At 45.0% G+C, this 26254-nt stretch overlaps 1 protein-coding gene across 1 annotated transcript in view; it reads left to right on the top strand.

Moving 5' to 3' along the window:
* Window positions 1-26254, top strand: part of Cep164 (centrosomal protein 164) — a 142729-nt gene that overhangs the window by 111751 nt on the left and 4724 nt on the right. The window contains exon 3 of the mRNA XM_033381874.1: window positions 26097-26208. Within this exon, the coding sequence (XP_033237765.1) occupies window positions 26097-26208 (112 nt within the window). The remainder of the gene's footprint in view (window positions 1-26096; window positions 26209-26254) is intronic.

Here is a 26254-nt window from a genome sequence, read left to right as displayed (position 1 = left end):
TTGGGATCTCCTTGTTCCCAAAGCCTACCTTCGTTTCGATCTGGTGTGTGATCTCCTGGCTATGGCCATCTGCCAACCTCACGCTCTTCCTTGCCGCCGCCTTCCGGCCCTCACCCTTCAGTCGGTCCGCCAGCTCGCGGCTCACGAAACTGCTGGTGGCTCCTGTATCCACCGTGGCTTGCAGCTCCATGCCCGCGACCTCCACTACTGCGGATAACTGCTCCTCCTCGCTGATCAGCCTGCCGACTAGGCTTGAGGGACCGTCTCTTGCGACCCTGGCACGGCCCTCCGCGGCGTGGGTCGCGGGGCGTTTCCCGTCTTCCTGCAGCACTGCCATGCCGAGATGCCCACTTTTCCGCATCTCCAGCAGTAGGTGAGCGGTCGGCCGTTGCACTCCCGGCTCCAATGATCCGCGCTCCCACACCTTCGGCACGCCTGGGCCGGATTCTTGACATATCCTTTCACGGTTGGATTCTCCCGTTGGAACTCTAGGCGGTCACTTTCCAGCGCCTCGAACTCGTCTGCCAGTTCCATCATGGTGTCGAGATCCTTGCACCGGTGTGGTCTCATATACGCTCTCAAGTCGGGCATGCTATTCTCCCGAATCAACTCCGTTTGCTCCTCTTGGGGACATTTCAGGGGACGCATAAGTGTCTGCATCTCTACCATGTATTCTTTGAACGGCTCGCCCCACTTCTGTTTCCGCATCCTTACTTCCTGCAGCAACTTCTCAAAATATCCCCGACGCAGAAAGTAAGCCTGGAAGCTGGAAGAGAACTCTTTCCACGTTCTCCACTGCCGATTGTTCGCCACGAACCACATCAGCGCCCGTCCTTTTAGCAGCTCCGGCATCGCCCTAGGGATCTGATCCGGATCCAGACCGTACGTCTCGGCGGACCACTCGACCTGCTCCAAGAACTCGAGAGGCTTCGTCGTACCGTCGAACCGGAACGACCACTCTCTCACCTGTTTCGCCACTCTAGCGTAGTCCAGGTGTGCTGGCCGTGTGGTGGCTGGTTCGACTCTCTCCCTTTCGGTTTCTCGGCTTCGATCCCTTCCTGGGTGACGGGGCCTGCTAGGCGTCCCTGTGTGTGAGCGTTCCGGTATTGGCACTGAGAGACTCGCGATCAACTCTCTTTGTATATCGACTGGGGACCTCCACAGCGCAGCCGCGGCTGCGCCGGGTGGGGGCGCCAGGTGCTCGTACGCGGCTTGTTTGTCGTCCGCCCGGGGTGTCGGCGAGGACCTGTCCGCCCGACACTCCCATACCTCTATCAGATCGGCCCACTCTGCCTCATCCTCGTGTTCCCTCATCCACTCCTTAAATGTTCTTCTCATTTCGTCCACGGTGCCCTCCAGCCGCACGCCGAAGGCGTGGCCGCATTGGACAAGCTCATCCTTTCTCAACCGATGGATCCATTGTCCCTTCCCCATTCTGATGTCTATACTCTCCCTCCCTTTGTCCTATTATTTGTCGTTGTAGGCCCCACGTTGGGCGCCAGTTGTAACGAACCTCCTTTTTGGGCCCGCTTGAGTTTGCTGGGCTTGCTCAGCGGTCGGCAGATTCGCAGCAACGTATTTTTATTGTTGCCCCCAACGACAAATGATAAGACTTTCCTTTTCTTTATTTAAATTCCGCTTTATTCGCAGTTCTATTAGGACTTAGGGCTAGGTGTTACAGTTTCTCTTAGCTACCGATCTCCACCACGCGTGGGCTCTCGTCGGGTGTGGCAGCGTCGAGGCTATTGATTGGGGCAAGTTGGCCTCTGCTATTTCTTTGGTCCGCCACTCAAATCCGCACTCCACGTCTCGCACTCCCCTCCTAGCTTCCGCCGGCGTACGGGGATCTTCACTTAATTTAGACTTACTCTGGGCGGCAGGCGGGGCCTGTCTGCCTGCTGCTACACTTCACTACACTTCTTTATTTCGTACCGAGTATCACTCCTGCGTTTCGACCGGGTCTCAACGTGCGCGCGCAATCACTTATCCACGGAAAAGAGACCCGCTTCGACGCCGCAGCCTCCTTTTATAGCCCCTTGCCAGGCCCCGGCTCGGCGTCGGTAGTTTTCCATCGCCGTCTCCTGGTTTCCACGGCCTTCGTAACGGGGCCTGGCCGGCGGCGTGATCCCGTGCCCTTATTTGGTCATGCGCCAGATTACTGCCGGCCCGATCCCGCCGTTTCCTTTGCCTCTCTTGTGTCTCTCTCTCCGAGAGCAGGGCACTTCTCCTCTCGAGGCCCTTGGCCTCTTCGCCGCGTCCGGATAACCGTGGGCATCTGGCCTGACCTTCGCCTTATCCGGCCAGCCGTCAGCTTTTATCCGACTGTGCTTTTGGTCGCACTCGGCCTGTGGGAACCATGGTTCCTCAAAAAGTAAAGTTGGAAATCGGTTGTTTTGGTATTCTGTGACAGAACCGAAATTTTGATAACATTTTTCGAAAAACCGAATCATTTGATTTCTCATTTTTTCTGGTGAAGCATTATTAACAATTAAGAGCTTCCAAGTAGAGATTTGACAGCCTGGCCCGAGCTAGAGTCTTTAGTAAATATGACCGATACGATAACGGACGATGCGAAAGCCATATAAGGTTATGCCAAGCAAGTCGTATAATCGCAATTCCTTTAGATTTCGTAAGATCATTTAGTTGCTAACGGTAGTACGTTTTCTCGTTAATTCAAACGTTCTAGTTAGTTCAGTCTACGTCCTTCTTGAACTACTTTTTAAAATTGCTTAATGAAGAAACAAAGCCACGCCAGGTTTTCAGTTTTAATTTCCAGGAAATATTCCAGATTTTTACTTTCCAATGTTTAAAATCTTTTTAGTTTTTTTTTTTAATTTTGACAAATAAAGATGGAAAAACTAAAAAGAAATCTAGCTTTCGCCGCGAAATTTATATTATATTATGGGCTTTTTCACCAAAATGTCCACCATGACAAAAATGATTAAAAGTCCAGCAAATACAGATTTCCGTATACTTTTGTCCAATTGATATATGTATAATTGATGTATACGAGGGCTGCTGTTTATATTTCGGGAATAGTAAATAAGAAGTAAAACTTTTAAGTTAAAATGGCTTTATTATACCCGATACTCAAAATGAGTATTGGGGTATATTAGAATTGTGGTAAAAGTGTATGTGTGTAACGTCCAGAAGGAATCGTTTCCGACCCCATAAAGTATATATATTCTTGATCAGCATCAATAGCCGAGTCGATTGAGCCATGTCTGTCTGTCCGTCCGTCCGTCTGTCCGTCCCCTTCAACGCCTAATGCTCAAAGACTATAAGAGCTAGAGCAACGATGTTTTGGATCCAGACTTCTGTGATATGTCACTGCTCCAAAAATATTTCAAAACTTTGCCCGCCCACTTCCGCCCCCACAAAGGGCGAAAATCTGTGGCATCCACAATTTTAAAGATACGAGAAAACCAAAAACGCAGAATCGTAGAGAATGAGCATATCTTTTAGACTGCAGAATCTGAATTGGATCGTCTTATTATTATAGCCAGCATCACGAAAACAATTTAATTTTTTCTCGCCCTGTCTCTCTCTAACACACACGTAGCATAGGCGGCTTTGCTTAGAGTAAAACATTAGCGCCTAGATCTCAGAGACTATAAAAGCAAGAGCAACCAAATTTGGTATCCACACTCCTAATATATCGGACCGAGACGAGTTTGTTTCAAAATTTCGCCACACCCCCTTCCGCCCCCGCAAAGGATGCAGATCTGGGGATATTCATAAATCTCAGAGACTATTAAGGCTAGAGTAACCAAATTTGGTATCCGCACTCCTGTTAGATCTCACTATAAAACGTATATCTCAAAATTTCGCCCCACCCCCTTCCGCCCACACAAAGGACGAAAATCTGTTGCATCCACAATATTGCAAATTCGAGTAAACTAAAAACGCAGAATCATAGACAATGACCATATCTATCCGGTTGCCGAATCTGGATCAGATCGGGTCATTTTTGTAGCCAAAAGCAAGAAATCAATTTTTAGTGGCTACGCAGCGCCCGACGTCACGCTCAGACTGATTTTCTGTCTCTCTCGCACGCACTCTTTGTCGTGTCGTTTAATATTAGCGGCGTCTGCCGGAGGAGAGCCATACTGACTTAGTATCGGGTATAACTGTAGAGTTGCGGTGTCCGCAGCAACTCACAACGTTCCCCCTCGTTGTTTTTCAAAATATTCCCCCTTGTAGCGCCATTTGGCTTATAATGTGTATTAGAATAATATTAGGATCGAATTTGATTAAGTCTAGTGTAAGTTATGCTAGGGCAAAGCGGAAGCGTAATAAAAGCTCGCTCTCTCGCTCTTGGCGGATTCGCTCCGCTTTGCCACCGTAGGTAAGATACGCTCAAACGAAATTGTTTGTATATAGAGGAGTCGCCAAAATCTATTGAAAACGAAAAAATTTAAAAAAACTATTCTAAAATTTCACCCGTGATGATCAATACACTTTTGCATTCGTTAGAACCATAGCTATTGGCAGTTTTTCGTATAAACCTATTAAAGCAAGCCAAAGTTCACTTTTTCAGTATATTTTAGTATTTTTGTATTAATGTTTTCATTTTCCATTATTTCCCATAAGAAGGATTATTCTTGATACATATTTGTAGTTAGAGTGTTTTTTACATGTTAAACTATCTAAAAAATCATATAAAATTTGCCCAATATCGGTTAATGGTATATTTTTAAAGTGTTTCAGTTACCTCGGACTAACATTAGATCAACATTAAGATGTAACATTGGATGATTTTGCATTTAATAACTTGAAAAATAAGCGCTTCATATATTGGTAAAAAAAAGGTTATACAGATAGTTCTACCCAATTCGTAGAGTTTTGCAATTTTCTAGCCCTACCTCAAAAAAGACTTATGTTTTTTGTGACGTAACCGGTGAACCGGTGACATCGGATCGGAACACACAAACCGAGATATGGATATGTCTTCCAATTGAGACAGTGTATTTTTAAACCTATTACACGCTGTTTCTAAATGCAGCGGGATCGACTCATCCCAATTTAGTTTGTTAAGCCTAAGCTCCTGCAACCTTTTCAAACACCGGATAGCTAAGAATGGGGCTGGTTCACTCCCATAGGTTACAGTGTTGAGCTTGCATAATTTCAAAGATTCAGAAGGGTCTCTTCTCCACACTATGATTTAAAACTGCCGATTCCCTTCGTTCATCATCACTTGACGATACATCTTTTTAACATCGGCAGTCAGGTCACACCTGTGCAGACGGATACGCAGCAGTGTCGAGTATAATTACTCTTGAATGGTAGGTCCCACCATCAGAATATCATTCTGATGAGGGATTACGTAGTGTGGAGTAGAAGGAATCGTATTGTCTGTAGAAGACATATGACCTAAGGAGAGGTACTCTTCCATGAATTCCAAGTACATTTTCTTTAACTCAGGGTCACGCTGCAATTTTCTTTCGAGCGACAAAAACCGCCGTTTAGCAACCTCAAAGGAGCTGCCTAAACAATTAAGATCTGATTTAAACGGGATCCTTACTTCGAGCCGACCTGATGATAGTACCTGAGTCGTCTTACGATAGTGTTCTTCGCATAACTTGTGCTCAGGTGTGACAATTTTCTTGGTAGATGGCATTTCATCCAGTGACCAAAACTTTTTTAAGGTCCTATCGGTGGACACTAGCAACTCTTCACTGCAACTCAAACTGTTTGTAATTTGAGGAGCAGAACTCCTTGAAACACATTTTCCCGACACAACCCAACCGAGAAGGGTTTACTGACGAGTTGGAAAGTCGGGACCCTGATTAATTTGACCAACAGCTAATAATAATAATTCAATTCTACTCCAATTAGAATATCTATTCTTTGTGGCTTGTAGAAATATGGGTCTGCCAGTGGAAGGTTCTCTTTGATTCGCCAGTCAGTAACATTCACTCACTGGTCAGGGTGATAACCTGAAATTGATTTTAGGATCCAAAACTCAAGGGAGAACTCACTACCATTTATTCGCGACTTCCCCACTGTGTGTAGAGAGCTCTGGCCAAAATGTGTTCACCGCTCTTAGTTCGGACGCTTACGATCGACGTAGTCAGAATTACCCTGTCCAACGCTGTCGCATGCAGGTGGCAACGCGAGACTATTAGCCGACATTGTGTATCGATGCAATAATGTATGATGTGAGCGGTTGCACACTCGACATTTATTGGCTTTGCATTTTACAGCAGCGTGGCCTTTTCGCAAACAATTAAGCATTAAGGATGCCGACTTGGCAAACTCGAAAATTTGCCACTCCGAGAGACGCAAAAATGGAGGGCAATTTGAGACTACATGGTCTCCTGAATTGCAATAGCTACAAGTTTGCTTAGTTCTTCTGCTGGTGGAAGTGGAAGAACAAGCAAATGAACTGCGAATGTAGCTTGCTTGGCATGACTTTGTCGTGTCTTGGCTTCGTCGATTCTTCAGCAGACAGATGCTGGTATCGACGATTCAAGACTTTCTCAAAGTCGGACCAAAACGGCAACTTCTCATAAGTAAGCTGTTCATCCCACTTTTGTTTCGTCACTGGATCGACTCTGTTCAAAATGAGATGAATGAGCATTGCATTCGAAATTTTGGTATAGTCTCTGATCGACAGTAACGATCGGTAAACAGTATCGATTAGATTTCTTAGAGACGATGCAGATTGATGCGATATTCTCGGAAGATTGAACAATGAGGAAATATTATTCGTGAAAATCAAATAGTCGTTTTCATATTCTCGTTGTAGGCCAGCCATGGCGTTTTCATAATTTGCCTTGGTGACTTGGAACGCCTTTATTTTACCTAATGCTTCATCAGAGAGGCACGATGCCTAATGCTCAAAGACTATAAAACCTAGAGAAACGAGGTTTTGGATCCAGACTACTGTGTTATGTCACTGCTACAAAAATATTTCAAAACATTGCCCCGCCCACTTCCGCCCCCAAAAAGGGCGAAAATCTGTGGCATCCACAATTTTAAAGATACGATAAAACCAAAAACGCAGAATCGTAGAGAATGAGCATATCTTTTAGACTGCAGAATCTGAATTGGATCGTATTATTATTATAGCCAGCATCACGAAAACAATTTAATTTTTTCTCGCCCTGTCTCTCTCTAACACACACGTAGCATAGGCGGCTTTGCTTAGAGTAAAACATTAGCGCCTAGATCTCAGAGACTATAAAAGCTAGAGCAACCAAATTTGGTATCCACACTCCTAATATATCGGACCGAGACGAGTTTGTTTCAAAATTTCGCCACACCCCCTTCCGCCCCCGCAAAGGATGCAGATCTGGGGATATTCATAAATCTCAGAGACTATTAAGGCTAGAGTAACCAAATTTGGTATCCGCACTCCTGTTAGATCTCACTATAAAACGTATATCTCAAAATTTCGCCCCACCCCCTTCCGCCCACACAAAGGACGAAAATCTGTTGCATCCACAATATTGCAAATTCGAGTAAACTAAAAACGCAGAATCATAGACAATGACCATATCTATCCGGTTGCCGAATCTGGATCAGATCGGGTCATTTTTGTAGCCAAAAGCAAGAAATCAATTTTTAGTGGCTACGCAGCGCCCGACGTCACGCTCAGACTGATTTTCTGTCTCTCTCGCACGCACTCTTTGTCGTGTCGTTTAATATTAGCGGCGTCTGCCGGAGGAGAGCCATACTGACTTAGTATCGGGTATAACTGTAGAGTTGCGGTGTCCGCAGCAACTCACAACGTTCCCCCTCGTTGTTTTTCAAAATATTCCCCCTTGTAGCGCCATTTGGCTTATAATGTGTATTAGAATAATATTAGGATCGAATTTGATTAAGTCTAGTGTAAGTTATGCTAGGGCAAAGCGGAAGCGTAATAAAAGCTCGCTCTCTCGCTCTTGGCGGATTCGCTCCGCTTTGCCACCGTAGGTAAGATACGCTCAAACGAAATTGTTTGTATATAGAGGAGTCGCCAAAATCTATTGAAAACGAAAAATTTAGAAAAACTATTCTAAAATTTCACCCGTGATGATCAATACACTTTTGCATTCGTTAGAACCATAGCTATTGGCAGTTTTTCGTATAAACCTATTAAAGCAAGCCAAAGTTCACTTTTTCAGTATATTTTAGTATTTTTGTAGTCATGTTTTCATTTTCCATTATTTCCCATAAGAAGGATTATTCTTGATACATATTTGTAGTTAGAGTGTTTTTTACATGTTAAACTATCTAAAAAATCATATAAAATTTGCCCAATATCGGTTAATGGTATATTTTTAAAGTGTTTCAGTTACCTCGGACTAACATTAGATCAACATTAAGATGTAACATTAGATGATTTTGCATTTAATAACTTGAAAAATAAGCGCTTCATATATTGGCAAAAAAAAGGTTATACAGATAGTTCTACCCAATTCGTAGAGTTTTGCAATTTTCTAGCCCTACCTCAAAAAAGACTTATGTTTTTTGCAACCTGCAACCTTTTCAAACACCGGATAGCTAAGAATGGGGCTGGTTCACTCCCATAGGTTACAGTGTTGAGCTTGCATAATTTCAAAGATTCAGAAGGGTCTCTTCTCCACACTATGATTTAAAACTGCCGATTCCCTTCGTTCATCATCACTTGACGATACATCTTTTTAACATCGGCAGTCAGGTCACACCTGTGCAGACGGATACGCAGCAGTGTCGAGTATAATTACTCTTGAATGGTAGGTCCCACCATCAGAATATCATTCTGATGAGGGATTACGTAGTGTGGAGTAGAAGGAATCGTATTGTCTGTAGAAGACATATGACCTAAGGAGAGGTACTCTTCCATGAATTCCAAGTACATTTTCTTTAACTCAGGGTCACGCTGCAATTTTCTTTCGAGCGACAAAAACCGCCGTTTAGCAACCTCAAAGGAGCTGCCTAAACAATTAAGATCTGATTTAAACGGGATCCTTACTTCGAGCCGACCTGATGATAGTACCTGAGTCGTCTTACGATAGTGTTCTTCGCATAACTTGTGCTCAGGTGTGACAATTTTCTTGGTAGATGGCATTTCATCCAGTGACCAAAACTTTTTTAAGGTCCTATCGGTGGACACTAGCAACTCTTCACTGCAACTCAAACTGTTTGTAATTTGAGGAGCAGAACTCCTTGAAACACATTTTCCCGACACAACCCAACCGAGAAGGGTTTACTGACGAGTTGGAAAGTCGGGACCCTGATTAATTTGACCAACAGCTAATAATAATAATTCAATTCTACTCCAATTAGAATATCTATTCTTTGTGGCTTGTAGAAATATGGGTCTGCCAGTGGAAGGTTCTCTTTGATTCGCCAGTCAGTAACATTCACTCACTGGTCAGGGTGATAACCTGAAATTGATTTTAGGATCCAAAACTCAAGGGAGAACTCACTACCATTTATTCGCGACTTCCCCACTGTGTGTAGAGAGCTCTGGCCAAAATTTGTTCACCGCTCTTAGTTCGGACGCTTACGATCGACGTAGTCAGAATTACCCTGTCCAACGCTGTCGCATGCAGGTGGCAACGCGAGACTATTAGCCGACATTGTGTATCGATGCAATAATGTATGATGTGAGCGGTTGCACACTCGACATTTATTGGCTTTGCATTTTACAGCAGCGTGGCCTTTTCGCAAACAATTAAGCATTAAGGATGCCGACTTGGCAAACTCGAAAATTTGCCACTCCGAGAGACGCAAAAATGGAGGGCAATTTGAGACTACATGGTCTCCTGAATTGCAATAGCTACAAGTTTGCTTAGTTCTTCTGCTGGTGGAAGTGGAAGAACAAGCAAATGAACTGCGAATGTAGCTTGCTTGGCATGACTTTGTCGTGTCTTGGCTTCGTCGATTCTTCAGCAGACAGATGCTGGTATCGACGATTCAAGACTTTCTCAAAGTCGGACCAAAACGGCAACTTCTCATAAGTAAGCTGTTCATCCCACTTTTGTTTCGTCACTGGATCGACTCTGTTCAAAATAAGATGAATGAGCATTGCATTCGAAATTTTGGTATAGTCTCTGATCGACAGTAACGATCGGTAAACAGTATCGATTAGATTTCTTAGAGACGATGCAGATTGATGCGATATTCTCGGAAGATTGAGGTTAGGTTAGGTTAGGTAGAGACGGCCGCCAAGCTCGCTCGGAGCCCAGCACACATAGGCCGGTTTCGGCCCGTTGTGATACCGTTTGGGATCATTCCCTCCCTGCAGATGAGACTTCATGTCAACAGTTGTCCCATCCAGATGCCCTTATAAAGTTGACGATATTTCTGGGACATAGCGTGGACATCTCCGAGATGTCGTTCAGAAAGGCAGAGCCCAAGTAATGCAGCCTCCTTCTGCTGAGAGCTGGACAGGAACAGAACAGGTGTTCCACTGTTTCCTCCTCGTCCTCGTCTCTGCAGCTGCGGCAGAAATCATTGTATGGGGCACCCAGCCTGTTTGCGTGGGTGCCTACTAGCCAGTGTCCTGTGAGGGAACGTATGACTGCGCTGCACCTTTCCCTGCCTAGTTTGCAGAGCTCTGAGGTGCGCTTCTTGTCTATGGTCGGCCATGTTTGCCGAGCTGTGCGACAACGTGGCCCTGTTTGCCACTTGTTGTCTATCAGTAGCGTGTACTGCTCTTTTATGATGAGCTTGCAGGTGGCCATAGGCATACAAATATCCTCCTTATCTTGGAGAAGGGGGGTTGTAGTGCCAGATCTGGCCAGCTCGTCCGCTATGCAGTTGCCCTCGATATCCCGGTGACCCGGGACCCATATAAGGCTGATAGCAAATTGCTGAGCCATCTCGTGAAGAGATCTGCGGCACTTCGCCACAGTAGCCGAGTTCGAGGAGATCGCGTTAAGTGATCTGATCGCAGCTTGGCTGTCGCTGTAGATGTTTAGATTGGTTGCCGTGGTGGTAACCGTATGAAGGCAGTACAGAGCCTCCCTGATTGCTGTAACTTCCGCTTGGAAGACGCTACAGTGATCCGGAAGCCTGAAAGATTGCCTTATGTTAAGTTGTTCAGAGTAGATTCCTCCTCCAACCCTGCCGTCCAGTTTTGAGCCATCCGTGAAGATGCTTATGGCCCCGTCTGGGCCGGGGGGTCCCTCGAGCCAATCGTCTCTATGAGGGATGATTATGCTGAATGGAGTCTCCGTGTGCTCCATTGGAACTTGATAGTCCGTTCTTGCTGGGACCTTGTTGTTTTTGTTTAGTATAGATGAGTGACCTATGTTCTGGGGTACCCATTGTTCAGAGTCCCTAAGACGTATTGCTGCCATTTCTGCCCGCTCCTTTCCTGCAAAGTCAAGGCTCTGAAGGCATAACATGGCGTTTAGCGCATCATTTGGTGTAGTTCGAAGAGCTCCACTGATGCAGAGGGCGGCTGTTCGCTGAACCTTGCCCAGCTGATTGGTTATTGTCCTTTTCGCTAGGGCAGGCCACCAGACAGTAACTCCGTAGAGTATTATAGGTCTGACTATTGCCAGATATATCCATCGGACTATGCTTGGGTTCATGCCCCACTTTAGGCCGATAGCTTTTTTGCAAGTATAGAGTGCTGTCGTTGCCTTCCTCACTCTATCCTTGACATTCAGGTTCCAGCTAAGCTTTTTGTCAATTACCAACCCTAAGTAACTGGCACTGTCGCTGAAGGAGAGCCTGTATCCGTTTAGTGTTGGTGGGTTGAGGGGCGGGACCTTGTATTTTTTTGTGAATAACACTAGTTCCGTTTTCGAGGGATTTAGTCCCAATCCGCGCGATTCTGTCCATTGGGACAATCGAGCAAGCTTTGCGGTCATTAGGTCGCATAGTGTTTGGGGGTATTTCCCCGCAAAGATAATTGCAACGTCGTCCCCATAGGCCACTACTTTACAGCCCCCCTCTTCCAGGTCGCAAAGAATCTTATTGACTGCAATGTTCCATAGAAGAGGAGACAGAACTCCCCCTTGCGGGGTTCCTCTGTTGACATACCTTGACTGGGTGGACGATCCCATCGATGATGTCACCGTCCTGCGTATGAGCAATTGATCAATGAGCATTACCAAGTGACGGTCCACCCCCAGGTCAGTCAGGGCTTCTGTAATGGCGCCCGGTGTGACGTTGTTGAAGGCTCCCTCGATATCGAGAAAAGCTATTAGTGAGTATTCTTTGAGATGCAGGGATTTTTCTACAGTCGAGATCACTTCGTGAAGTGCCGTTTCCGTGGATTTTCCTTTCCGGTAGGCATGCTGCGCACTTGAGTACAGCTGGGGACTTATGGTAGTCCGTAATTGTAACCCGATAAGTCTCTCAAAGGTTTTGAGTAGGAAAGACGATAAACTGATTTGTCTAAAGTCTTTCGGGGTTGAGTGTGAGGCTTTGCCTGCTTTAGGGATGAAAACTATCCTAGCCTTAAGCCACGCTTGCGGTATTGTACATACCGCCAGTTTCTTCCTGAAGATACTATGTAGCCAGTTGATGGCCGTCTCCCCGGCCCTCTGAAGCTGGGCCGGGATTACCTGGTCCGGGCCTGGCGATTTAAACGGGTTGAAGCTGTTTACTGCCCAGCTTATGTTCCGTTTTGTAAGGATATGGTCCATCGATTCTACAGATCCCTCTCTTGGGAGGTGAGACGGCTCGGTGGATGTGCATCCGGGGAAGTGCGTGTCGAGCAAAATGTGCAGGGACTCCTCACTAGAGTTGGTCCACGTGCCATCATTCTTTTTGAGGTACCCTACCGAGGGGGTGGTTTTTGAGAGAACTTTCCGGAGTCTTGCGGCCTCCGAGGTTTCCTCGATTTCGGAGCAAAATTTTTGCCAGGAGGCTCTTTTAGCCTTCCTCGTTTCCTTTTTGTATAGTGCTAGACTGGTTTTATAGTCTGCCCAGTGAGTATCCTCCTTAGTTCTTGTGGCTCTGTTGAATAGAGTCCTGCAAGTTCTACGAAGGGTGTCTAGTTGCTTGGACCACCAGGGGGGTTTTTTTTCCCCCTTGGTCAGGTAGAAGGGCATGCTGCCTTGAAGGCTTTGTTGCACGCATCCGTAAACCTGTACACAAGACGGTTTAGGTTGTCTTCAGTGTTCGGGCAGTTAGGGGCGTTAGGAGGGAGTAGCTCCTCCAGCGTTGTGCTATATTTTTCCCAGTTGGCTTTTCTGGGGTTGATATAGTCTGTTGGTTTGGGAATATCGAAGGATAATATCGTCTCGATATACCTGTGGTCCGAGAAGGAGTGGTCTCCTAGGACTCTCCAGCTCTTGATTGTGTCCAGCAGGCGGAGTATGAGAGCAGCCGATGCTGCTTTACAGTGGTGGAGATTTATTTGAAGGATCCTTAGGACCATCTTCAAGATTCTCCACCACCGTGATGTCCGCGTCCGAGTCATCTGAGACTCTCTCTCGGCACATTGACTCGAAGTCTCGCATCAGTTCTGTATCTGAGGAGAAGCCTTCCTGGTCTGGCTCCAGCTCGTCGTCAGGCGCTTCGATCTCCGCAACGACATCCTGCACGTCTGGGTTGACGCCAGGAAGCGCCGCGGCCGCCGCGTCCGATTTGTACACCTTGATGGTGACCGAGCTGAAGCCGAAGTTGAGCTCTCCTTTTGCTGCCTCTATCGGGGCCAGCGACTCTTTATTGAGAACGAGAACTGCCTGGTTAGTCGGCCCTTGTGTCGTGTCAACTTTGGCTACCTTCCAATCGGAGGTTGGTAGTCCTGGGTTGCACCTCTGCAACATCTTGAGGATGCGTTCTGGCTCCTTAAAGGTAGCCGGCACCCAAATTCTGGCCCTCGGTCTGCTGGGCACCTCGCTCCAGTCGACTGCGACGAGTTTCGCCCCAGCATAAACCTCGCCGACCTGCGCTACCGCCGCTTTGTACAGCTTCACAGAGCGCTCGTCTTCGCAGGCAATTATCTTTACATTGCCCTGGAACCACCCCATGTCCTTGCAGACTGGCGGAGGTCCAGGGTCTTTGTCGAGGAGTTCGAAGCAGCGGTCGGCCAATGCCGCTTCCACCCACTTCCACTGACTCCTTGGGATTCTCCCCTCTGCGCTGCCTTTGTCGAGGACACCAATTAGCGTCCTCTCCTTGGCAATCTGCGCAAAGGAGACATTTGGCAGCACTCTGGAGCGCTTTGCTACCGGTCCCGGTGTCTCCTGCGAGCGCTGCCTCTTGGCTTGGGGAGCCACCTTTTTCTGTTCTAAAGTGAACTCCGGAAGTACGGCCGAAGCCCATTCCACCATCTTCAGCCATTCGGCTGATGGGCTGGCTTCACTGCTGGCGTGTTGCCGACGGAGTATGTGCCCTGCACTCCTCTTTTCGGCATATGAGTATCGTCTGGCTTGGGCACTTGTCGAAGGCAAGTCAACCCCCTCCGCTTTACCAGAAGGTCGGGCAGCCGCAATATTGCTTAGCTTCCCTTCCAAGGTGTCAGCTTCGGGAGTTACCTTGCCACCCACACCGGATTCGGGATGGGACCCCCTCGGGTTCGCACAGGCACCTTCCACCTTGTGGGTATTCCCCACTATAGAGCCGGTTGGGCCAGGCCTTTGGGCCGCTGCCTTCCCGAGCTTGGGATTGCTCCCAGTTGGCATTTGGGGAGCGCCGCACTCATTTGTTTTTTTGTTGGTTTTGTTTTTATTGTTATACATCTTGTTCCCACGAGATGCAGAGAAAGGGAAAGGTCAGCCCGGGCAGAGATCCACGTTGCCCGGGTAAGGCATCATTAGAACAGGAAGCTGCCAAGTCCCTGAGCCCTCCGTTAGAGACTGGGCTATTTTTTATACCGGGCCCCCAGCCAGGCTGACTCTCGGCACGGGTCGAGTAACACACTTAGTCCGGCCCGGTGTGAGGTGGATGTGGGGGTTGGGATATGGGTAGGTATTGTGTATGGATGGGAGTGTGTGAGCTACTTATTGAGGCGGCACCACAAGCGCATCGTCAGTGTTGCTGCTTCGCGAACACCCGCTGGCTGTCCGGGACTGCTTATTTCGGTACTCTCCCGTGAGGGATGCCCGCTTATTCGCAGCTGACCTACCGAGGTAGGCCGTTCGCTATCCGCAACCCGCGACCCGTCCGGTGGCCTCAGCTAGGCCCCCTTTGAGCTACCTCACAAGCTCATCAGACCAGATCGGAAGATTGAACAATGAGGAAATATTATTCGTGAAAATCAAATAATCGTTGTCATATCTTCGTTCTCTTTCGTAGTGATCAGACGTGTTTTTGTTTTGCGCTCCGCATTTTTCCTTTTGTTTCGAATAAACAGCCGGAGTTTTCCTAATTAAATTCTAAATATACTTTCTAACCAGACAACAATCTGGAAACCTATTCTTTTACGCGAGTGCATGCCTTTTGATTTGTGTTAAAATATTATTTAACTTTTTATTTTTCGGCGTCGGCTTGTGTTGTGTTGTGTTATTGCAGTGAGTGAGTATTGCATTGCAGTCCGCTCTCGTCTGGTAGCTTTTGTTGTCTTATCACTCTCTCGCTATCACCTCAACCTCAATAACTGTTCTTTCTCTCTCGCTCTTTCAACTTTCTGAGCAATAGCGCTCTCTATCTAGTAGCTCTCGCTATAACCGCTCTCCACTCTGCTCTCTTTTTTTCTTACCAATTCCGCTTTGAGCGTTGTCTGGCACATTGGTCTGATACCAATTTGTTTTGGAAATTTTTAATTTTTTTGATTTTAATAAAATATTTGAATAATAAAAAAAAATGGAATTCGCTGTGGTCTGCGCTAAAAAAACCTGCAAGAAGCAGATCACTCACGATCAGCCAAATGTCCCCTGCTGGCTCTGCGACAGCGTAGTCCACACAATGCGCGGGATTTTCTGGCCTCGTGAGCGATGCCATAGCCAAACGTAATGGCTTGCATTACAGTTGCGAGGCATGCCGTGCGGTGGAGAAAGACATGGTGGCTTTCATGAGGCAGACGCGGAGTGGCTTTAAGGAGCTGACCGTTGGTTTTAAAAACCAGTACGATCGGCTCCTAGCCATGGAGGCTCAGTTTAGCGGTTTAAAGCTGCTGAATGAGTCTCCGAGGCGCAAAAAGGTCACTCCGCGGGACCTGCAAGTGCCAACCGTCACTCAGCCGTCCGCCGCCGAAAAATTGACTCCGACCACTCCAAGTGTACAGCAGTTAATCTCGTTTGCCACTCCAAAGGCAACGAAAGCTGCTGGCGATGCAGATTCGGTAGCCGAATTCATCGCCTCGGAGAATGTGCAGCCAAGTACGTCTGCTGCGTCCGTGTCCGTGGTGTCCGCAAGTTCACTAGTTGTCCCGTCTATCCCGATCCCACCAGTAAATAGACGTTCCGGACCTCCGGATATTGCCACCACAGGTACTAGACCTGCGGTGACTAAACCACTGGTGGGAGTCCCACCAAAACGACAAGTTTTTGTTTCACGGCTGGCCCCTGACCTCACATCTAATGATGTAACTGCTTTCATTCAAAGCAAAATAAAAGCCGTGGGTTTAAAGGTGGAGAAATTTAACTTCTCTTATGCCAGGGAGATAGCGTCGTTTAAGATAAGCATCTCCCCAACTCAATTTGACACCATTTGCTCCACCAAATTTTGGCCGGAGCATTTGGTGGTGAAGGAGTTTAAGGCTAAGAAGAAGAATAGGCCCCCCATATCGCTTCCAAATCTTTCCAGCGTGCCACCCTCAACCTCAACTTCCTCTTCCTCAACTTCCCGTCTTGCTCCAACCTTTGCAAAAAACTAACTTCTCTTTTAGTAACCTATCAGAATGTAAGAGGCTTGCGTAGTAAGCTCAGCATTCTTTTCCGGGATAGTGTTGCATTTGCTTCCCACGTTATTGTGTTTACTGAAACCTGGTTAAAGCCGGACATTCTTAGTTCCGAGGTTTTGGCAGGTCGGTACCCAACTTTTAGAAAGGACCGTTCGTCTCGACGTGCAGGAGGGGTTCTAATTGCAGTGGACTCTTACTTCACGTCAGAACACTTCACAGTCCAAGTTCAACAGGAACTGGAATTAATGTGTGTAAAACTGATTCTTCCCGCTTTCGCTATATTCATTACTTGCTCGTATATCCCACCTTCTTCGGATATTTCAATTTATGAGCAGCACTTGTCCGCTTTAACCGCTGTTGCTTCCTCGCTATCTGATAAAGATCGTATGATAGTTCTTGGTGACTTCAACTTGCCAGGAACTGTTTGGTCTTCGGTAAAGGAGTCTAGTATCCTAGTGCCCATGTCACGACATGACTTTGTTGACGGCTTGCTTGACCTGTCCTTGTCTCAAGTCAATCATGTGAAAAATTCCTTGGGTCGATTGCTTGATCTATGCTTTGTATCGGATCCGACCATAGTGTTGTTAACCCGAGCCCTTCCGCTCACTATACCTGAAGACGCCTACCACCCTACTTTCGAGGTGTCGCTAGACATAGGACCAACTGTATTGGATCGGTCGAGTAGACTACCTGAACGTGTCCGCTGCTTTCGTAAAGCCGAGTTTGCGAAGCTTAATAACCTAATTAGGGATTTTGATTGGTCCGCTTTGTACTTGTGCACTGATGTCACAAAAGCCACAAACATTTTTTACAATGCTCTTGGCACATTTTTTGATTCTTGTGTCCCGCTTTCTTGTCCGATTAGATCTGGAAAACCCCCTTGGTTTACCAAAGAGTTATCCAGTCTAAAAAACTTAAAATCAAGACTTTATAAAAAATTTCAAGAAGTGGGTTCTCCTACTTCTCACTCTCGTTATGTAATAGCTCGGTCAAACTTTTCAGTTCTTAATGCTCAATGCTATAAGAACTACCTATCTCGTTGCAGGATACGTTTTTCTCAGGACCCTAAACAGTTTTACTGCTTCGTAAACAGTAAGCGTAGAACGTCCGCACACCCATCCTCGCTATCATTTTGTAATACGTCGGCAAATAATGATCAGGCAATTGCCGATCTTTTCGCCCAGTTTTTCCAAACTACCTATTCTGAGGAACGCTACTCTGGTCAACCGTACCCATACGGATTACCGAGGTCGAACGGCATTTTCAGTCCCTTGTTAAATGAGTATTCCCTACTTCAAGATCTTCGACTAGTTAAGCCGGTGTTTTCACCGGGTCCAGACGGGGTTCAAGGTTGTGTACTCAGGTACTGCGCCGAGGCTCTGTGTGGACCCTTGCTTAAACAATGCACCATGTCCATTGATTCCTCTTACTTCCCCCCGATCTGGAAGGAATCGTTTATAATATTTCTCCATAAAAAAGGTAGCAAGTCTGACGCAAAAAATTATAGAGGTATAGCAAAGTTATCCGCTATTCCCAAAATGTTTGAGGAGGTTTTAACTCAGCACTTGCAACATCTCTTTAAGTCACTTATATCTCCCACTCAGCATGGATTTATAAGTCGGCGATCAACCACCACGAACCTGTTAGAGTTTACCTCTTTCATTATTAAAGGCTTTCAAGCTAACTTACAGACGGATGTTATTTACACCGACTTTAGTAAAGCATTCGAGTCTGTAAACCATTCCCTTTTAGCACATAAACTTGACCTTTTAGGGTTTCCGCCCAACCTCCTGAGATGGATTTCTAGCTATCTTTGTTCTAGGTCTCAAAGAGTCCTCTTCAAAAACTCCCTCTCTTTAACAGTAAAGGTTTCTTCGGGAGTACCACAGGGCAGCCATCTAGGCCCCTTACTCTTCACACTCTTTATTAATGACTTGCCTTCAGTAATAACATACTCTCGAGTACTTGTGTATGCGGATGATGTTAAACTCTGTGTCCAGTACAAGGACATTTCATTTCATTCTCGCTTGCAATCCGATCTCAATAGCTTTCAGTCATGGTGTTGTGCAAACTTGTTACACCTTAATGCCTCGAAATGCAAAGTTATGACTTTTCATCGTTCTAACCCTTTGTTGGCTCCCTACACCCTATTTGGGGGTTCTCTTGAGAGAATTACCCTGGTGGATGATCTGGGTGTTATGTTAGATCCCAAGTTAAAGTTTTCCGAACACATTTCTACCATGGTAAATAAGGGCATGGGCGTGCTTGGGTTTATAAAGAGGTGGTCAAAGGAATTTGACGACCCCTATATAACAAAGACTCTCTATACCTCGCTTGTTCGTCCGATCTTAGAATACGGCTCCTGTGTATGGTGCCCTCAGTACAAAGTACACCAGGACCGTATAGAATCAGTACAGAAAAACTTTTTACTCTTTGCTCTGCGGGGCCTTAACTGGGATGCGGGTGTAAGACTCCCATCTTACTCTAGTAGACTATTATTAGTAAACCTCCCATCCTTAGTTAACCGTAGAAAAATGCTTGGTGTGATATTTATGCACAACTTGATCAGGGGTGACATAGACAGCCCTGATCTGTTGAGCCGCATAAACTTCATGATTCCTATTAGACTGACTAGAAACTTTATACCGTTGTTCCTTCCACTTTGTAGATCGAATTATTCCTTGCATGAACCGTTTAGGGTCTTATGCTCGGACTATAATTCCCTATACCATATTATATCCTCCACTAATTCTCTTCCTCTTATTAAATTACTAATCCTTACACACCTTTCTAGTAATTAGTAATTGTAGTGGTATTTGTATTTTGTATTTTATTGCATGCTTAATTTCTTAATAAGTTTAGTGCTAATTTTCCTCGAAGGTTAGTCTAATATCTATCTTTCTTGCATGCTCGCGTTTGGTTCGGCTACGCACCGCGCGTCATGCGGCAGCGCCCCTCGGTCGGTTGGGCGGGAGGAGGGCTGCGTTTTGCCTGGGATCCGCGCGTAACAGCCTTCTGCTGGTGTCACACGGGCCACTTGACGGTGCAGTAATTGCATCGCCTCTTGTTAGATGCAGTCATTGCATGTCAACGTCCAATAATATTCTCGTTGTAGGCCAGCCATGGCGTTTTCATAATTTGCCTTGGTGACTTGGAACGCCTTTATTTTTCCTAATGCTTCATCAGAGAGGCACGATGCCTAATGCTCAAAGACTATAAGAGCTAGAGCAACGATGTTTTGGATCCAGACTTCTGTGATATGTCACTGCTCCAAAAATATTTCAAAACTTTGCCCCGCCCACTTCCGCCCCCACAAAGGGCGAAAATCTGTGGCATCCACAATTTTAAAGATACGAGAAAACCAAAAACGCAGAATCGTAGAGAATGAGCATATCTTTTAGACTGCAGAATCTGAATTGGATCGTAATACTATTATACCCAGCATTACGAAAACAATTTCATTTTTTCTGGCCCTGTCTCTCTCTAACACACACGTAGCATAGGCGGCTTTGCTTAGAGTAAAACATTAGCGCCTAGATCTCAGAGACTATAAAAGCAAGAGCAACCAAATTTGGTATCCACACTCTTAATATATCGGACCGAGACGAGTTTGTTTCAAAATTTCGCCACACCCCCTTCCGCCCCCGCAAAGGATGCAGATCTGGGGATATTCATAAATCTCAGAGACTATTAAGGCTAGAGTAACCAAATTTGGTATCCGCACTCCTGTTAGATCTCACTATAAAACGTATATCTCAAAATTTCGCCCCACCCCCTTCCGCCCACACAAAGGACGAAAATCTGTTGCATCCACAATATTGCAAATTCGAGTAAACTAAAAACGCAGAATCATAGACAATGACCATATCTATCCGGTTGCCGAATCTGGATCAGATCGGGTCATTTTTGTAGCCAAAAGCAAGAAATCAATTTTTAGTGGCTACGCAGCGCCCGACGTCACGCTCAGACTGATTTTCTGTCTCTCTCGCACGCACTCTTTGTCGTGTCGTTTAATATTAGCGGCGTCTGCCGGAGGAGAGCCATACTGACTTAGTATCGGGTATAACTGTAGAGTTGCGGTGTCCGCAGCAACTCACAACGTTCCCCCTCGTTGTTTTTCAAAATATTCCCCCTTGTAGCGCCATTTGGCTTATAATGTGTATTAGAATAATATTAGGATCGAATTTGATTAAGTCTAGTGTAAGTTATGCTAGGGCAAAGCGGAAGCGTAATAAAAGCTCGCTCTCTCGCTCTTGGCGGATTCGCTCCGCTTTGCCACCGTAGGTAAGATACGCTCAAACGAAATTGTTTGTATATAGAGGAGTCGCCAAAATCTATTGAAAACGAAAAATTTAGAAAAACTATTCTAAAATTTCACCCGTGATGATCAATACACTTTTGCATTCGTTAGAACCATAGCTATTGGCAGTTTTTCGTATAAACCTATTAAAGCAAGCCAAAGTTCACTTTTTCAGTATATTTTAGTATTTTTGTAGTCATGTTTTCATTTTCCATTATTTCCCATAAGAAGGATTATTCTTGATACATATTTGTAGTTAGAGTGTTTTTTACATGTTAAACTATCTAAAAAATCATATAAAATTTGCCCAATATCGGTTAATGGTATATTTTTAAAGTGTTTCAGTTACCTCGGACTAACATTAGATCAACATTAAGATGTAACATTAGATGATTTTGCATTTAATAACTTGAAAAATAAGCGCTTCATATATCGGCAAAAAAAAGGTTATACAGATAGTTCTACCCAATTCGTAGAGTTTTGCAATTTTCTAGCCCTACCTCAAAAAAGACTTATGTTTTTTGCAACCTGCAACCTTTTCAAACACCGGATAGCTAAGAATGGGGCTGGTTCATTCCCATAGGTTACAGTGTTGAGCTTGCATAATTTCAAAGATTCAGAAGGGTCTCTTCTCCACACTATGATTTAAAACTGCCGATTCCCTTCGTTCATCATCACTTGACGATACATCTTTTTAACATCGGCAGTCAGGTCACACCTGTGCAGACGGATACGCAGCAGTGTCGAGTATAATTACTCTTGAATGGTAGGTCCCACCATCAGAATATCATTCTGATGAGGGATTACGTAGTGTGGAGTAGAAGGAATCGTATTGTCTGTAGAAGACATATGACCTAAGGAGAGGTACTCTTCCATGAATTCCAAGTACATTTTCTTTAACTCAGGGTCACGCTGCAATTTTCTTTCGAGCGACAAAAACCGCCGTTTAGCAACCTCAAAGGAGCTGCCTAAACAATTAAGATCTGATTTAAACGGGATCCTTACTTCGAGCCGACCTGATGATAGTACCTGAGTCGTCTTACGATAGTGTTCTTCGCATAACTTGTGCTCAGGTGTGACAATTTTCTTGGTAGATGGCATTTCATCCAGTGACCAAAACTTTTTTAAGGTCCTATCGGTGGACACTAGCAACTCTTCACTGCAACTCAAACTGTTTATAATTTGAGGAGCAGAACTCCTTGAAACACATTTTCCCGACACAACCCAACCGAGAAGGGTTTACTGACGAGTTGGAAAGTCGGGACCCTGATTAATTTGACCAACAGCTAATAATAATAATTCAATTCTACTCCAATTAGAATATCTATTCTTTGTGGCTTGTAGAAATATGGGTCTGCCAGTGGAAGGTTCTCTTTGATTCGCCAGCCAGTAACATTCACTCACTGGTCAGGGTGATAACCTGAAATTGATTTTAGGATCCAAAACTCAAGGGAGAACTCACTACCATTTATTCGCGACTTCCCCACTGTGTGTAGAGAGCTCTGGCCAAAATGTGTTCACCGCTCTTAGTTCGGACGCTTACGATCGACGTAGTCAGAATTACCCTGTCCAACGCTGTCGCATGCAGGTGGCAACGCGAGACTATTAGCCGACATTGTGTATCGATGCAATAATGTATGATGTGAGCGGTTGCACACTCGACATTTATTGGCTTTGCATTTTACAGCAGCGTGGCCTTTTCGCAAACAATTAAGCATTAAGGATGCCGACTTGGCAAACTCGAAAATTTGCCACTCCGAGAGACGCAAAAATGGAGGGCAATTTGAGACTACATGGTCTCCTGAATTGCAATAGCTACAAGTTTGCTTAGTTCTTCTGCTGGTGGAAGTGGAAGAACAAGCAAATGAACTGCGAATGTAGCTTGCTTGGCATGACTTTGTCGTGTCTTGGCTTCGTCGATTCTTCAGCAGACAGATGCTGGTATCGACGATTCAAGACTTTCTCAAAGTCGGACCAAAACGGCAACTTCTCATAAGTAAGCTGTTCATCCCACTTTTGTTTCGTCACTGGATCGACTCTGTTCAAAATGAGATGAATGAGCATTGCATTCGAAATTTTGGTATAGTCTCTGATCGACAGTAACGATCGGTAAACAGTATCGATTAGATTTCTTAGAGACGATGCAGATTGATGCGATATTCTCGGAAGATTGAACAATGAGGAAATATTATTCGTGAAAATCAAATAGTCGTTTTCATATTCTCGTTGTAGGCCAGCCATGGCGTTTTCATAATTTGCCTTGGTGACTTGGAACGCCTTTATTTTACCTAATGCTTCATCAGAGAGGCACGATGCCTAATGCTCAAAGACTATAAAACCTAGAGAAACGAGGTTTTGGATCCAGACTACTGTGTTATGTCACTGCTACAAAAATATTTCAAAACATTGCCGCGCCCACTTCCGCCCCCAAAAAGGGCGAAAATCTGTGGCATCCACAATTTTAAAGATACGATAAAACCAAAAACGCAGAATCGTAGAGAATGAGCATATCTTTTAGACTGCAGAATCTGAATTGGATCGTATTATTATTATAGCCAGCATCACGAAAACAATTTAATTTTTTCTCGCCCTGTCTCTCTCTAACACACACGTAGCATAGGCGGCTTTGCTTAGAGTAAAACATTAGCGCCTAGATCTCAGAGACTATAAAAGCTAGAGCAACCAAATTTGGTATCCACACTCCTAATATATCGGACCGAGACGAGTTTGTTTCAAAATTTCGCCACACCCCCTTCCGCCCCCGCAAAGGATGCAGATCTGGGGATATTCATAAATCTCAGAGACTATTAAGGCTAGAGTAACCAAATTTGGTATCCGCACTCCTGTTAGATCTCACTATAAAACGTATATCTCAAAATTTCGCCCCACCCCCTACCGCCCACACAAAGGACGAAAATCTGTTGCATCCACAATATTGCAAATTCGAGTAAACTAAAAACGCAGAATCATAGACAATGACCATATCTATCCGGTTGCCGAATCTGGATCAGATCGGATCATTTTTGTAGCCAAAAGCAAGAAATCAATTTTTAGTGGCTACGCAGCGCCCGACGTCACGCTCAGACTGATTTTCTGTCTCTCTCGCACGCACTCTTTGTCGTGTCGTTTAATATTAGCGGCGTCTGCCGGAGGAGAGCCATACTGACTTAGTATAACTGTATTTACATATAACTGTTGCGTCCAAATAGCGGTTCACATATGTCTGTATGTGTCGATTTTATGTGCAATTGCTAATAAAATGCATGCAATCAACCTCTACTATATATCATACGTCTGTAACCAAAATTGAAAGCGATGTGAGATGTTTTCAGCACAAGACACTTCACAGAAAGATCTGAATATCTTTTGCTCAGCCTTCAATTTTCCGCACAAATACCTCTGATTCCTCTTTTGGATCTTTAAATCCAACTGCGACCGACGCGATGATATTATGCAAAATGATTGGTTGGACACACACTATTATGTTTGCATAGACTGCAATTTCTTGTGTCACTGTCATTTATTGTTATTGCCTATAATTAAATTTACAGTCCACCCAGGGACGCCATGAAAAATTAGAAGAGTTTTTCCAAACGAAAATCACCGAAAACTTTCGGTGACTGTAATTTAAGTATTTATTTGGCGAGGCGAAAATGAATGTGTTCGATCTCTTTCAATCCCTTATACTAGCTAACCTACGGTGGCAAAGCGGGGCGAATTCGCCAAGAGCGAGAGAGCGAGCTTTTATTGCGCTCCCGCTCTGCCCTAGCCTAACTTACTCTAGACTTCGTAATTAAGATAAAATAAAAAAATTCATCGCCGCCATAGATGGAGGTCACACATATTCTTGATTAGCATTAATAACCGAGTCAATAGAGCCATGTCTGTTCGTCCGCCCGTCCGTCTTGTTTGACGTCTAGCTCTATGAGACCATAAGAGCAAGAGCAACGTGATGTTATTTATTCAGTGGCTACGCAAAGCGCTTAATTATCGTGGCAGTAGCTGCGACTCACAATGTTCACCCTCGTTTTTTTATACCCGATACTCAAAATGAGTATAGGGGTATATAAGATTTATGGTGAAAATGGATGTGTGTAACGTCCAGAAGGAAGCGTTTCCGACCTCATAAAGTATATACATATATATTCTTGATCAGCATCAATAGCCGCGTCGATTGAGCCATGTTTGTATGTCCGTCCGTCCGTCTATCCGTCCGTCTGCCCGTCCCTATGAGCGCCTAGTGCTCAGAGACTGTAACAGCTAGAGAAACGACTTTTTATATTCCGAATTCTGTGATATGTCACTGTTACAAGTATATTTCAAAACTTTGCTCCGCCCACTTCCGCCCCCACAAAGAGCGAAAATCTGTGGCATCCACAATTTCAAAGATACGAGAAAACCAGAAACGCAGAATCGTAGGGAATGACTATATCTTCTAGACAATAGAATCTGAACCAGATCGTATTATTTTTATAGCCCGAACGAAGAAAACAATTTCATTCTCTCTCGCTCTGTGTCCAACACACACATTTCATGGACGGTTTTGTCTATCGCTAAAAGTGAGCGTCTATATCTCAGAAACTATAGGAGCTATAGCAACCAAATTTTGAATTCACTTTCCTGTGATTTCGAAATTTCACTCCACCCATTCACAGATCTCAGAGACTATAACAACTAAATCAACCGATTTTGATATCCACACTCCTGCTGGATCTCACCATTACAAGTGTATTTCAAACTTTCGCCCGGCCCCTTCCGCCCCCACAAAGACCGAGAATCTGTGGCATGCACAATTTTGAAGATACGGGAAAATGGAGAATGACCATATCTACCAAATAGCCGAATCTGGATCAGACCAGATCATTTTTATAACCAAAAGGAGCAAAACTATTTACAGTGGCTACGCTGTCTCTGTCTCTCTCGCAAGCACTTTTTTCGTTCAAAAAAGGAGACTAAGTATCGGGTATAAATGTAGAGTTGAGGCCACAGCAGTGGGTTTGTGTTATTTATGGAATACATTTACTTTTTTGGAATGACAAATTATATTTTATCAAATATTTATATCTTCTTTTATAGAGATCTACGATTATGCCACGCTGATAGGGATCGATCCTCTTAAGGAGCACCATTTGCTTTATCTCGCTAAGGAAGGTTTGATGGCCGCACTGCCTTCGGAGTGGAAAATCTGGTGAGCTTACGGTTTTAATTAGCCATTGTATTACTAAGAAGGTTTT

The sequence above is a fragment of the Drosophila pseudoobscura genome, chromosome X (genome assembly GCF_009870125.1).
Source record: "Drosophila pseudoobscura strain MV-25-SWS-2005 chromosome X, UCI_Dpse_MV25, whole genome shotgun sequence".
Classification (NCBI taxonomy): domain Eukaryota; kingdom Metazoa; phylum Arthropoda; class Insecta; order Diptera; family Drosophilidae; genus Drosophila; species Drosophila pseudoobscura.
This window is presented reverse-complemented; position numbering and strand designations above follow the sequence as displayed.